Source organism: Eucalyptus grandis, chromosome 2, assembly GCF_016545825.1.
Source record: "Eucalyptus grandis isolate ANBG69807.140 chromosome 2, ASM1654582v1, whole genome shotgun sequence".
Taxonomy (NCBI): Eukaryota; Viridiplantae; Streptophyta; class Magnoliopsida; order Myrtales; family Myrtaceae; genus Eucalyptus; species Eucalyptus grandis.
In genome coordinates, this window is record NC_052613.1 from 3,370,700 (window position 1) to 3,385,814 (window position 15,115).

At 40.2% G+C, this 15,115-nt stretch overlaps 1 protein-coding gene and 1 long non-coding RNA gene across 3 annotated transcripts; both read left to right on the forward strand.

Annotated features, from left to right (window-relative positions):
• Positions 1 to 3,633: 3,633 nt before the first annotated feature.
• Positions 3,634 to 5,722, forward strand: LOC104431321. The gene is made up of 3 exons (XR_001983622.2): positions 3,634 to 3,699; positions 5,334 to 5,482; positions 5,592 to 5,722. It is a non-coding gene; the product is annotated as an uncharacterized LOC104431321 (long non-coding RNA).
• Positions 5,723 to 8,209: 2,487 nt separating this feature from the next.
• LOC104434289 (probable inactive poly [ADP-ribose] polymerase SRO5) lies at positions 8,210 to 10,773 on the forward strand. 2 transcript variants are annotated; one of them, XM_010047248.3, is made up of 6 exons: positions 8,210 to 8,337; positions 8,710 to 9,290; positions 9,677 to 9,918; positions 10,030 to 10,163; positions 10,249 to 10,344; positions 10,505 to 10,773. In XM_010047248.3, the coding sequence occupies exons 2-6, from the start codon at positions 8,722 to 8,724 to the stop codon at positions 10,517 to 10,519; spliced, it is 1,056 nt and encodes a 351-aa protein (XP_010045550.2). In that variant the 5' UTR covers positions 8,210 to 8,337; positions 8,710 to 8,721; the 3' UTR covers positions 10,520 to 10,773. The 2 variants fall into 2 exon arrangements, with proteins under 2 accessions (XP_010045550.2, XP_039161141.1); XM_039305207.1 differs by lacking the exon at positions 10,030 to 10,163.
• Positions 10,774 to 15,115: the final 4,342 nt, after the last annotated feature.

Here is a 15,115-nt window from a genome sequence, read left to right on the forward strand (position 1 = left end):
CCTCGTGGGACCTAATACTAAGCCCAGGACCTTAGGCCCCATACTTGGTACCACATCGCTAGTGCTCGAGTTGGCAGCGACTACACTTGAGTGTCTTGAGTACAAGCTTGGTACCTTAGCTTTCAAGCCGTGGTTCTTCGAGGTCAAGTTTGAGAACCCGGCACCCATGACTAGGTTCTTGGTGAATGTGCCCCAGATCATGATACCCAAGCCCAGGTCCTTCGGTTTTAGCACTATGTCTTTTGGTTTTAAGTAGTTTGGTTTTCCTCCTCGCCAAGAAGTGAACAAATTCCTTTTCTTCTTGTGGACAGAATTCTTTTTTCCCCCTCTTTTCGACTTTCAAAAAGAAAAAAGAAAAAAGAAAACATGAAGAAGATGCTATAAATATTATTTTGCTTTGCCAAGTTGAAAATGAAAAGTATATACACGTAATATATTTGTAAAATTATTGATGAATAAAGTGAGTTCAAGAACCAATATATTCATTGTTATTAGTATTGCATCGAAAGAGTACGAGTGAATAGAATACTACGGTAATTGCACGAACGGATCATACTCAGAGTCAATATCTAAAAGAAAGAGAAATAATTTACAGGAATTATTTGAGAAAGGAGAAATCCATGTGAAAAGCCCCTTGCTAATCTAAAATGCACAAAACTCAATTTAAAATGCACAAAACTCAATTTAAAATGCACAAAGTCTCTCTCTCTCTCTCTCTCTCTCTCAACCACGAACGTTCCGCGCGCACCGAAAGGGCCAAATAATCCTAAAGAATTCAACACGTAATTAGCAAGTAACTACTAGTTATAAAGCGACTCAGTAGGAAAAATTATAAAAAAATAAAATAAAATGTGATGCACCTATTGAAGTATTCATCAAGATTTGACGAGTAACAAGTCGATTATTCTTAGTTTACTTTAAGCAAATGGCATTGGCATCCCTTTAATTTGGACGTGCTATGAATGAGCGCATGCAAGAATTCATGCCTGCCAACTGCACTTGCTCAATGCACACAAAGATAGCAAAAACTCGAATTGATATATCCGTGACAAACTCACTCCAAACTAACTTTTATGTCACAAAAAAATTTCAAATTGGTTTACCGGTGTCACATTTACTCCAAACCAATGCACCCACACCACATTGTCGCGACCTATCTCTCGAAGGAGGAAATATGTTTAAAAGTATTGTCTAAAGGATGGGCTTATAGCCCATAATCAGGCAAAGGCCCTTTCAAGCCCATAATCAGGCATGGGCCCTTTCAGGTACATACCTCATTTGACATTGGATGTTCAAATTGAGAGTATGGAAATTTTCTAAAGAAAGAGACCCTAACCAACTTATTAGGTTGGCTAGAAACCAAGTGAGGCATAAGAGTGTACCTCATTTTCTACTAACTAGAAAATCTAGGGTTAGGGACTTGATTATACTAATTAGTCAATTAGTACTATTTCAATCTAATATTGTTTATTTTAAAAGAAAAAGATTTTTTGTTAGGCAATTTGGATTGATTTTATATATATCTACTAATATGCGAGGCGATCATATGGGTGTACAATTTATTAGCGTGACAATCAACAACCAAGGAAAGTATTAAATACATTTCATGGGATAGCTTAGACTTAACACTAAGGAAAAAATAAATAGACTAAAAGGAAGCCAAAATAATGTATTATGTCATGCAATCAAGGACATTTGTCTCTAAGAACAATTAAAACACTAAGGTAAAGCCTAAGGGCTTGATCAACCTTGAGTATAATTCTAAATTGAAAGACTTCCACTTTTCAGGAGAAAATAACCCAAAGTTTTAACCTTTTTGAGGATTTTTAATTTTTAATTTTTTAAAGAATTTTCACATTTTCGAGAAAATTGAATTTTGAATTTTCCAAAAAAATCGAGATTTTTAATCTTTTGAATTTTTTTATTTTTCTAATTACTCTTGAAATGCTTAGACATTTCCAAATTTACGAATTTTTTGAAAATTTTTGAATTTGTCTTATTTTTAATATTTTTGAAATAAAACGAATTTTTAATATTTTCTGAAATTTTTTGAATTTTTTTAATGTTCTCTTAAATTTTTGCATTTTTGAAAAAAATTATTTTTATTTTTTTCAATTTTTTGGAAAAGTTATCTTACTTTGTCCTTTTTCGCCATTTCTTTTCATTATCCCTGTTTTATTTCTTTTTCTTTCACCCTTGCGGGTGGTCTTCTTAGCACTAGAGGTGAGCATGGTCCGGATTGAGCGGCGAGTGTCACGAATGATCCAAAGCGACTGAGGCGAATGTCGAGTGCCGAGCAGAGAAGTTATTTTTTTCAATTTTGGCAAATTAAAGACTAAGAGGACAAATAAGACAGAAGAGAACGAATATTAGAGGAGGATGTCATAAGGAGTTGTTTATGCATTTTTGGACACCGTGAGAATTCTTCACAAAAACATTTTCCACATTTGAAAATTATGACTATTGACATTATAAAAGACATTAAAGATTTTAAGTTATTAAATAATAATGTAAAATTACTTGAACTTCTCACTAAAAGAGCTATTTAATGTTATTAACGCTATTTATTTTAAAATTTTCTCTATATAAAAAATTATAAATAATATTTATATATATATATAGTTAGGGTTAGTCCGGATTGGACCGATCCGGAACTCTTATGACCGAAAACCGACCCACACAATGCTAGTTTAGGAATTTGAGAACCAATGACCGACCTAATCTCCCTGGGAACCGAACTAGGATCAGCAGGGCTGAGCCGGTCCAGGGTCAGTCTAGGGTTGACCCTGGACCAATGCTCACCCCTACTTAGCACGCCCGAAGCCACATACTTCCTACACTCTTTCAAACTCATCAACCAAACCGACTCTATTTTAAATGAGCCTCACCACACTTTGTGGCTAGCACCCACACCACCCATGCTCAAGCCACCATTGAGCCGACACCTGCTCTCTCGCCCATAGGGACAAGGAGGAGAACGGGACACACCTTGCACAAAAATCACAACATATGGCCATAAGCTCAAATCACGATAGTATAAACTCGAAATGAATGAAATGGAAGTGTGTAAAATGGCAAAAAAACACGTCTAGCAACGGTGGACGCCTATAATTAGGGGTGTGCAACCGGACCGGGTCAACCCGGTTCCCGGTTCGGCCCACCCGAAAAACAGGGTCGGGAATCGGTTCCGGTTGAAACCAGTCCGGGAACCGGTTCCCAAAGCTCAGACCCTGTTTGAACCGGTCCAGGAACCGGTTCCGAGGGAATACCCACCCGGGAACCGGATCGACCGGATCGGTTTGGGAACCGGTTTGAGAACCGGTTTTGGGCCCCAAAACAAAACCCTAGACTTTCTAACCTTACTCTCGGTCTCTCACGCAGCACGCTCGTCGCTCTCAGCCTCTCACGGTCTCACCTCCACCGATCCATCCGAGCGGAAGCAGCATCGCCTTCCTCCAGATCAGTGCCCCCATCTTGGTCCCGGCCATCCTCGCCACCCCGGCGCCGTCAGCCTCGCTGCTCGAGAAGGTTGGGTGCAAGACGTTCGCGAGCCTCCTCGTCTCGACACCGGGTCGACTTCTCACGGGTGGCCAGCACGGTGCTCAAGTCCACCCCGTCGCGATCTTCATCGTTGACAGCGTCCTCCTCCACGCCGAGCTGTTCGGCAAGTCCCCGTCCCCCGTGCCGGCGCCGTCGCTGGTAAGCACGATTTTTACTCTTCGTCTTGAGCTGCCGGCTAATTAGTTCTACTTACCCCCGCGCCGGCGCTGTCGATGTTTGCTCTTTTGATTCGTTCTTGTATTGCAAGTCTGGTGTTTTTTTTTCTCGGTGGGACGAATCTTGAGAATTGGTCAGGAGTTGAGCGAACGAGCGAACGAGCATTTGAGGTTATTGTGAATCACGATTTTGGTTTTTGGGTCTGTGTTTGTTTTGTGAATAGAGATTGCTGCTTTGCCTTTTTTTGGTGAGTAGCTTGGATCTGCGATTTTCTCTCTGTGAGGTTCATCTGTGCCTGTGGGCTGCAGATCTGGGTCTGAATAATTTCAACTTTGTGATCAGCTTTTTCATCATCTGAATTTTAGGGGTTATCGCTCTTTATCTGCTTGTGCTTTTGTGTTGAAATTGTGGTGATTGTCAATTTATCTGATTTTTTGAGCTGCACGAAGGCGTGGATTTAATATTTGGAGGATTAAGCATTTGGCTACTCAGCAATTTGTTTTTATTGCGTTGTGAATATTCATTTTTGTGGACATGGCTATAGGTGCGTTGACTTGTCATGCGCTGACTCTAATGTGTCTCTCCCCTTTCCAGGGGATGCTCATGCACCTGAGAACATAGAAATGAGTCATGATCCGGTCATGGCTTTGATTTTGTTTGTTGATCTTTCTTTGTGCCCTTTCTCTCTATGATGCTGGTCTGCTCCTATTTCACGCATGATTTGATCAACCGAGACTAATGTGGATCTTATTCAGTTTAGACCTTAAAGTTGATGCATGAAATTAAGTCTTCTCTCACAATGAGTGGTTACACTGATCTGATAATAACACATAGTTCTAGGTGGCAAAACTGCTTCATCATGTGTCTGGTCATATATATGTATGTATAACTGAGGAGATATTATGAAATTGGAGTCTCAGTCGATTGCTTAAAGAAGCTTTGTCAAATTTCTTAACTTGTATGAAGTAATTGATGTATCTTATGCTTGCTGTATTACCTCAGAGGCTAAATTTCTTCTCGCGCTATGTATTTGGTGTTTCCTTGGGTTTTTCGCTTTACTGCCCGATTAAGTGGCTCCTTGGCTCCTTTTCCTTTTGGTTGACTTGAATTTGGTTTAGCACCAGAACTTGTAGTATGATCATATCATCAGTAGATTTGCACTTCTTATTTTTTCTTTTGAGTGGATTGATGGTCAACTTCTTCAAGTGAGGATATCACTTTAAAGCTAACGTTTGTCTTGCTTGGTGTTGGCTTCCTAAGTGAAACTTGTAGTTGTCATGTTCTATTCCTTCCACCAACTTTTGTCTTTCCACTGTATATATGTTTTGATATATTATCATCAATTTGAATCTCTGTAGTTATAGCGCTTCATTTTTGGAGTATCATCTTTTGGTCTTCTAACAAATTAATTTCATTATAGTGGACCATGTGCTTCATACTTGCTCCGTAAAAGAGCCCTTTACAATGACATGTCAAGTTAATGCTCTAGTGTGGTGATATAAGATAGTCAATATACCCCATAGGATCAACTAAGTGGTTAAGGGCATACTTATATGTGTGAATTTGGCACGCCGTACAAGTTTGATTCCCACACCACTGAGTACAAACATTTTCAGGGGTTTGCCTACCTAAGGTCCTAAGGTGGGTGCCTCAATCCTAGTTATAAAAAAATATAAGAGTGATTACCTAGGAGGAGTGGGAAGAAGTTAGCACAAACTTTGACAGATCAGAATATCTGCTTGAGAATCCATGTTGTTTCAGAATGGTAAGTTATTGCACATCTTTCTTGTGAGAAAACGAATGCCTCAAGTTGTTGCATTCTATTTTTTTCTGGTTTCAGCAGTTGATGTATGCCATTGTTGGCATTGTTGCAGCTTAAATATCATGGAAGCGGTCGAGATGCGATGATTGGTTTGTTGATGGGGCATTGGAATACGATCAATTCTTCTTTTTGCCTTTTCTTTACAACAAATGCTCAATGGAGTTAAGAGTGGATACCTGTGGTGTGATGAAATACTCTCTTTCTTTTCCTTTTCTAGTGATGTTATGAGGTACAAATTATTTGCTACAACGGTGGATGTGCTGATCGATATGAATGTTAAACGCTTTATTTTAAATATGAGTGTTGTACATTAATTTTTGCAAAACAGGTTCCAATATAAACGGGGTTGACCATTTGTTCCCGGACGGAAAAACAAGGTGGGTCGGGGAACGGGGTCCAATGTAAACAGCGAGGGTCGGGAAAGGGGTCAAAAAAAGAGAATCGGTTATAACAGGGTCGGGAACAGGGTTCAGGTCTAGACCCTACCTACCCTGGACCCGATCACCCCTACCTATAATGGACAAAAGTTCAAGGATACTAACGCGGGCTTCACTCAAGCATTTATACAAACAGTTCGCGTGCATTACCGAATCTTAAGATTTCCGACTCAACCGGGACCCGAAATGGTACTAAGATCCTCGAAACACGACCAAAAACACACGGAGACTTGGCTAGAGATCCATGGGGGCCGGAGGGACCGAAGCTCGTGCCAACTAGTCAGCCACGAGCTCCGGCCCGACGCACCCTGAAAAACGGAAGACCCACGGGCGAAAGGGAGGCCTACCTGGGTCCAAATGGCAAGCAACGGGCGGACCTCAGGCGACGACGAAACGCTCGTTCTCGTTCTCGCTCTCGCTCTCGTTCTCTCTCTCTCTCTCTCTCTCTGGGTCGTTACCTCTCGCTCACTCAAGCTCTCTCGCGTCCCTCTCTCTCCCTCTTGCGATCTGGCTCCAGCCAAGAAAGAAGAGGTTCCCCTCACCGACCACTCACCATTAAACCCGAATATCAATACTAGTGAAACAAATTAAGTACGACAATAAAGAAAATGCCAAAAAAAGATGTTATGAAAATCTCTATCTTATCAACTCCATTTGATCTGTAATCAACCATGTTACCAAATAATGAAAAAGCCAAAAAGGAATTATCTATCCTACCCTCTCCATTTGGTCTGTAATTAATTATTTTACCAAATAAATAAGAAAATGGCCAGAAAAGCTATTATGAAAATCTCTTCCCTATCCTCTCCATTTGGCCTGTAATTAATGATTTAACCATATTAATAAGAACACCAAAACAAAGTGTTATGAAAATCTGGGTCCTATCCTCTCCATTTGGCCTGTAATTTATGATTTTACCAAATAAATAAGAAAAGAACCAAAAAAAGTTATTATGAAAATCTCAGTCATATCCTCCCCATTTGGCCTGTAATTAATATTTTTACCTTATAAATAAGAAAAGAGCCAAAAATGGTATGAAATCTCGGCCCTATCCTCTCCACTTGGTCTGTAATTAATAATTTTACCAAAAAAAAAAAAAGCCAGAAAAAGAGATTGTGAAAATCTCTGTCTTATCCTCTCCATTTGGTTAGTAATTAATGATTTACCAATTTACATGCAAAACGGTGGGTGAAGACAGGCCAGGTTGCCCGTTTCGGAGGTTAAGGTCAAGGACAGCTCCAAGGGCAATATTGTCTTCTCACACGGTTCAACACATCTCATTCCTGTGGTGGCTACCGCCTCTTTGTTTTCACTTTTCCATTTTATTTTTTTCTATAATCTTTTTTTTTTGGTCGGACGATAATCTTATAAGAGCTTACTTAATTTGTAAATTTTTCAATTTTAGTGCACTAATTATCCATAACACGAAGCAATGTATTCTCGCATTGTCGCTTGTCGTCACTCCAGCACCTAATAATGGAATATCATTTTATGATAGAATATTCAAATTTTGGGACATTTGATTAATTCCACGCAAAAGCTCATTTAATTTTGCTAACGAACCATTATTGCGTTCTTGTGCTTAAAGCATACTTAATATGTAGATTTTCAATTTCCGTATCTATAACATATATATTTCTTCAGGTTGCTCGTTGACCGCTCTAGCACCTAACCACAAGATTTCTATTTATGACTGAATATCAAGAATTCGGACAGTTCAACTAATCTCAATCAATCTCCCGAACGAGCGAGAGAATCATACCGGTTTCATGCATAAATATTATACCTTTTACGTTTCACCGATAGATTCTAAACCGATGATTAGACGATCTTGTTAACTAACACTTTTAGGGTGTTCCGTTAACCATACCTAGTAAAGAATTATTCCATTTTCAATGCCCTGATCATGCAAAAATGCAAGGAAGACGGTATTTGAAAATGATAAATTTCTATATTATGATGTTCAATGTTGACAAAATTCCAATTAATTTACTTTAGATGAGAGACACTAGCACATGATTCCTCGCATTAGAACATTTTCTTTTTTTTTTGGGTGTGTATTTTTTATTTTATTATTTTTAATAACGGCCGGTAAGAACTACAAGCACTTCACAGACGACACCGTCAAATGAAAGGTTCGAAAATCCGCGTGCGAGAGAAACGCGAGAGCAATTCCGCTGGTGTTCTCCTATAAAACCCTTCTCTCGTAGCTCAAACCCCACCTCCTCTCTTCGTCTTCTTCGAGCACAAACCCTGCTCCTCTCATTCAACCTCGCCATCCCCGTTACGCACACAGCAGACCTACCTCCTGCTCGTTCCTTGTCCGCGTCCTTCTCTGTTCTGTATCTGGAGAAATCTCGGGTAAGAGCCCTCCTGCCTTCGCTTTCATCGCAGTGTTTCTTCGAAGCCAACCACAATCGCTTTCCCGGAAGCCTCTGTGCTTCCAACGATGCACACTTTTGTTGCTGAGAATCAGGTTGTCAGCTTTCTCATTTCGTGTCCGCTGCTGTCTTTGTTTTTAAGGCCTCCTTTGCTTCTTTCGACGATTAAACCAGGAGAACCTCTCGTTAGTGTTTTGGGTTGGTGATCCGCGAGGCTTTGCTTTGCGATTGTCATTTCATGTACTAAAAGCTTTTGATCTCCATTCGTTCCGCAACTCGGTTTTTTATTTTTTAATCCATCCGTGCCAATCTCTCGTTATTTTTCTTAACGTGCATCATTTGGACGTTCCAGGTTCGGTAGAAAATGTCGGACTACATCGATCAATCTTCGTCACTGACTGTCCCCACCGTCACTTCTGACGTTGTTGCTGAAGAGTTCAACCATCTGGCAATCGATGTCGAACGTCCAGATCTGAACAAGAACGATGCGGACGATCAGGTTCTGGATTCGTCCATCTCCAATTGCCTGAGCATTGTCTCTGCTGATCAATCTGGATCTGCTTCTTTGCTGTTCGATGGCAGCAAGCTGATGGAACTCAGCGAGGGAGACACCGTCTACCGCTTTATCAAGCAGACATTCGTCTCAAAACTAGGTGACCTTGGGGCGCAAGTTACTGTGGTGGCGATCCACCAGAATGACTACTCCAGCTCCTCGGCGAAAGCACGGGCCGTGGCTTTTCAACTTTACTCAGAGGCAGTGCAGAAGAAAGGCGGCAGCAACACCGCCAACGTGAGCTACGCATGGTGTGCGACCTCAAAGGAGGAAGTCCCAAAGATCTTCTCCTGTGGGTTCAACTTTAGTGAGAAGCATGAGAACAATGGCTTCTTTGGTTGTGGAGTTTATTTTGCTCCACTTAATCATCCTCTTGAAAGGTACACGAGTTCCCTTTTAAGATACTATTTGTAAAGTGGTACGATAATGAAGATATGTCAACATAGCGTGTTACCATATTTCCTTTGTCACATATGATCAGCTATATCTAATAGAACTAGTATATTTCACGATCATGTTGTTTTTGGACTCGTGTTAGAATGTTGTGCATAAGATAATATTGGCCTCAAATGGTTTCTTGGTGATGCCTTAGCGGTGTTAGGTCCGCCACTAGTAATTGCACAAATAATCAGAGAGATACTGTTTGGAAAGTCGTATTTAGCGAGTTGTTGTATTTTCCTTTCATGTTATGATTGGTTAAATCCGGTAGACCAAGTATGATGAGTAGTTAAATGCCTCAGATATTTTCTTTATATTGCTTTGGCAGCATTGTGACTGCTCCCGTTGATAATGATGGCCTACGACATATGTTGCTTTGCCGTGTCATACTGGGGAAATCAGAGCTTGTTAGTCATGGCTCAGAACAATCTCTCCCTAGTTCAGAACAGTACGATTCGGGCATCGATGACTTATCATCTCCAAGAAGATACATAATTTGGAGCACCCACATGAACACTCATGTGTTGCCGGAGATTGTTGTCAGCTTTAGAGCCCCTTGTTTCTCAAGAGGTAATCCAATTTTCTTTCCCGATCCTGCTTTTTGCATTGATCATATTTGTGTGTTTGACTTTGTCTGTTTTATCAACCGGCCTGATAATTTGTGGAATTTATACGTAATAGGGTCACTGAGAACTCCGAAGAAATGGAATCCAAACTCCCCTTACATCCCGTTTCGGTTTTTCATGAAGGAATTCTCGAAAACCTTCCCTCCATCTGACATTGATTTGGTCTCAAAGTATTATAAAGCTTACAAAGTAAATGCCATATCAACATTGTTATCACGCCGTTTTTCTTTTTGCTTACCTAATGTTGAATTATTTCATGATCATCATTTTCCAGGAGAGAAGGATGTCAAAGCAGCTGCTAGTACGAATAGTCAGGAAAATCACTGGTGATAGGTGGCTAATTGGAATCATCAACAGTTTCCGAGCTAAGGTGTGGATTATGATCCCTTTTATAGATAGCAATTCGAAAGCATTTCAATGCCTAGATGTCTAGTCATGGGTAGAGAGAGCTCGGGTTGCATCGGAATACAAAGTTGATGACTGTTTCTGTTGCGTTTAGTTGACAGTGAATAATTTATTCTGTCCTACAGTATTATCGGGCGTGAAGCGGGTGATCGTGGGACCAGGGACGGACTTGAATAAGATTTGGATGCGGGACGTATGAACAAGATAGTTTTTCCATTTTGATGAGTTCAGAACACACAGCGGCACGAGCAAATGGTACAAGGAGGAGGCCCATCCGGATTGGACGCTGACGCAGCTGCTGACTCTTATATTGGAAAAAAGACTTGGAATTTCTAATTTTCTATGATTTGAACATTTGTGCTTTTTTATAATCATAAACAGCGGTCTTCTCTTGGTCCCTATGTCACATGACTATTTGTTTTCAATAGAGTATCACAGCTCTTCTTTAGTTTACATGTTTCGGAAATATTTTATGATCTGTGCAATTCTTTTGGAGATGATTACATTTCCACCCAATGATCAGTCACAACACAACAAGATCCTGAAACTTTTCTTGCAAGCTTTGATAGAAATGGAGGAATGGTGTTTTAGCTAGAAATCTTTGGGAGAACCTTTTATCTCTAGCGGCCTTTCTTTTCCTGAATTAAGCATCCTCATTAGGTTTGGTCCTTGGCTTGTCATTCAAATTTCCTTTATGGGCAGGTAGCTTAGTTATAGAGGTTGATGAGTACTGTGAGCATATTCATAATTGGCAGTCGGCCCTATCAATATGGTGGGGGGGTGGAATGATGCACTTTGTTTTGCCCTTGTAGATGCGAAACTGCCACTAGAAGTTTTCCTCCTTTGAAAGGAATCTCATGCCAAAAGGTCTTTTATCTTATTTATTTTTGGCCATATCTTGGTGGGCATTGGTCAAATTTTAGCCTTGTTTCAATCTATTGAATTGGAAAAAAAGTAAAAAGTAAAAAGAAAAGAGGTTAGAGATATGGAAGAAGCCCAAACCAGAGTCCCCGTTTTATTGATAGTTGGGGAGGATTTCTATTTGACTTGGACTTGGTCGCGTTGTGCAATATGTCCATCCAACCTAGGGGCTCGATCATTAGTAATGTAACTGAGTGATAGATGGGAAAGGTTTAAAACTGAAATCTAAGAAAATAAAAGAATGCCATGTCAGGTGATACATGGGACAGTTGGAATATTTGTTAGATAAGGTGAAAAACAAGAACAAATGTCTAAGGTGTGAAAGCGGTGCTCTTAAGGATAATTCCATTCATCGGAGCATTGAACTCCGTGTTACTTGTTCTAGGGGTGGGAGATATAACATATCTTTCTTCTTTTATGACATGTCTTTATTATAACTTGAAGATTCTCTTTATAGGTAAATGAAGGAGTATTAATAAAGAAACAAATCAAATCAGACATTACAATTCAACTGAAAAAATAAATAAAAATCAAACGATCTAAAACCATTTTAAAAAATGGCTTTCAGATTTACAAAACTATTAATATCAAACAAGGATGGCAGATCATAAGAATAGAGTCAGCTTTGCTGTAGGCTTTGTTGTATGGGTGAAGACCAAAAGTCAAACATGGTGGACATGAAATGATGAGAGGGAGTGTCTTATGTTGGGTACTTGGGCAGTGGCCATGTTTCTTGGTGACTCCCGTTTCACTTGAAGTCTTCTCATGGGAGTTTTGAGCAGATGTTGCAACAAAATGAAGTCCATAAGCTTCATCACTGCTGTCGAAAAGGCTGCGGAAGCCTGAGAAAGTGGTAAGGGCCTCTATTGCGGAGGAACTCGGGTGAAGTTTCAAGCAGTTTATTTCCTCGCCCTTACTACTTCTGCTGCGCCTAGCATGCTTGAACTTGCAGTCACAATGAATTACTTGCCTGCCTTCTACTGTTCAGTTGCGCATCACCATAAGCCTATGCAACTTCTCTTTGTCGAACGTTAGATGCTGAGGACGATCCTGAGGACTTCAAAGGGTAAATTTTTATTAGGTGAATATGGGTTAAAAAACAAAGAAAAAAGCATAAGACCTAGAGTCCTGCGCTTAGGAACATGGCAGTGACACAAATGAAGGTGTTGCTGCATGTAAACTGGATCCTCTATGATCCTCCATCAGAGGAAGAGGCGAGAGGAAATAGCTACTACTGTTCTAAGCGAGGATCGCCTGAGCTGTATCAGGAAATCCAGTTCCTGCGGAAGGATGTTTTAATCGACGTATTCTCCTGGTTTGGGCCTATGAAGGAATTTGAAACCTAGCTCCTGAAAGATTCTAATATAGCTCAGGTCATCCTTGCTAGGAAGACAGATTTCGATGAAGCATTTAGGAGCTTGGAGAAGAGAAACCCCAATGGTTCTGCTCTTATGAAGCACCAACTTCATCAGTTCAACACCCCAAGCACCCCGTCTAGATCAAGCACTCTGCCTAGTGAGGTGCCACCTCTCGGCTATCATAAAGCAGGATCCGTAGATGGCGACGTCTCTTAAAATATATCTCAAGTTTGAGTACTCTGAATAAACACAGTCTATATTGTAATAAGGTGACTTCACTGGAATTTTGTGTAACGTTGCAATTGTTGGTTAACTGCTACATTGAAGAATTGTTGGGTAAACAAGCGCACTGGTATTTTTGGCAATTGTGTATATGGGGGTTAAATGGCCTATTATATCCTGAATTTTATGGATATTATCTTTAAGTTTTGTGCATTTCTGCTGCATGCGCTTGAATCCCCTTCCCCATCTTCTTGGAAAGCGAGAGCGGTTCCCTTGGCTTTCTTCTATAAAATCCTTCTCTTGCAACTCGAATCTCCTTCCCCATCTTCTTGCAAAAACCCTACTCTCATTCAACTCTGCCATTCACACCCACTCATTCCGTCAACCCTCGTCTCGCTTGGACGCGGACCCGCCTCTGTTTCTCTGCGTTACTCGTTCGTGTCCTTGTCTAATTCCTGTACCTGGAGAAATCGTGTACGAGTCCTCCTTCATCTTTGATTTGATCTGGGTGTTTCTCGAAGCCAATGTAAATGCATGCTTTCAATGCGTAACATTAAATTGTCGACTTTCTCGGTTGGTGTTCCGTCACCCTCTTTGTTTTTGTTAGATATTTCAGTAATTTTGAAATATTTATTAGAAATTATGATCATCATGAAAGTCATCATTTTTGTAACGGCTTTTTAACGGTTATATAACAGCTTTCTAATGATTGTATAACGGACGTCTAACGTCTTTATAACTTTTGATTTATTACTTCATAAACTTTCATTATTTCATAAAGGTCATCTTTTTAATTAACAATTGATTTATGATGATCTCCTAACGATTCTTTTTTTTTTCTTGTTTAAATATAAATTAAACTTCAAACCACAGTTGGTGAAGATACAATATGTTCTCATATCTTTCTTCTTCTTTTTTTATTGGGTTATACACAAAAGTTGTTATGTTTCCTTCTATTATTTAGTGTGGAGTATAGATGAAAGTCTATTGTATCTTGAGAGGATAGCCGCTGAAGTCTTACGCACCGAGTTATGTACTTCGAGGGGCGGAATTATCCTTAAGGACAGTGTTTGCACGCCTCAAACATTTCCTTTTATTTTCAAATATTTTGTAATGTGTTTCCAATAATTATTATTATTTTATGTATTCTAAAACTTTTTCCAACAGTTTTCAAGATCTTTTTTCTGTCATTCGGCGGCTCAACCTCAACAATCTCTCGTTGGTGTTTTGTGTTAGTGATTAACGAGATTCTTTTCTGTAATCTTCACTTCAATGACTAAAAGCTTTGGATCTTCGTTCGTTCTGCCGTTCCTTTTGTTTTGAATCGATTCGTTATTTTTTTTAACGCGCATTTTTGGGACATTCCAGCTTCAGTAAAAAATGTCGAACTCCATGCATCAACGTCAGTCACCGACTCCCCATGCTGTCGACCGTGAACTCGACCTTCCAGCGATCAATCTCAACCGTCCAGATCTGAACGATCCGAGGGAACATCAGGTTCTGGATTCATCTGACTCCGATTGCGAGGGAGTCCTAATCTGGCTTAGCTCTGGTGCCGTTCATCAGCAGCGGGTTGACCAAACTCAGCGAGGAAGACATGACCTATCACTTCCTCAAGAAGAGATTCATCTGGCGGCCAGGTGCGCTTGAGGCGCAAGTTACCGTGGTGGCCATCCACCAGAACTGCTACTCCAGCGGCCCTGCGAAAGGACGGGCCCAAGCGTTTCAAGATGACTCGCAAGCAGTGCAGAAGAGAGGCAACGGCAGCGACGCCAACGTGAGGTACGCATGGTATGCAACCTCGAGGGAAGGGGTCTCCGAGATCTTCTCCGATGGCTTTGCTACAGTGAGAAGCCTAAGAACAGTGGATTGTATGGTTGTGGACTTTATTTTGCTCCTGAACCTCATCTTCTAGAAAGGTACGAAATTCCTTCTTCTTCTTCTTCTTTTTATCTAAATTGCGTAAATAATTGAGAGATACCATTTGAAAAGTGGGTACGATCATGAAGATATGTTAAAATATAGTACTTTCGCCTTTAGGCTATGATCTCTTATATTTAACAAAATGAGCATATTTCGTTGTCATGTTGTTTCTAGACTTATGTCATTATATCATGCATGTGATGATATTGGATAGTTTCTTGGAAATGCTTTGGCAGCGTTAAACTCGCCTCTATTAATTGCATAGATAATCAATAGATTATCACAAAGATATGTTGATTTAATGCATTATTT

Coding starts and splice junctions, on each gene's coding strand:
- LOC104434289 (XM_010047248.3), top strand. CDS start 8,722: ATGTCGGACTACATCGATCAATCTTCGTCACTGACTGTCCCCACCGTC. Junction 9,291..9,676: donor CTTAATCATCCTCTTGAAAG/GTACACGAGTTC, acceptor TTGCTTTGGCAG/CATTGTGACTGCTCCCGTTG. Junction 10,164..10,248: donor AGTATTATAAAGCTTACAAA/GTAAATGCCATA, acceptor ATCATTTTCCAG/GAGAGAAGGATGTCAAAGCA.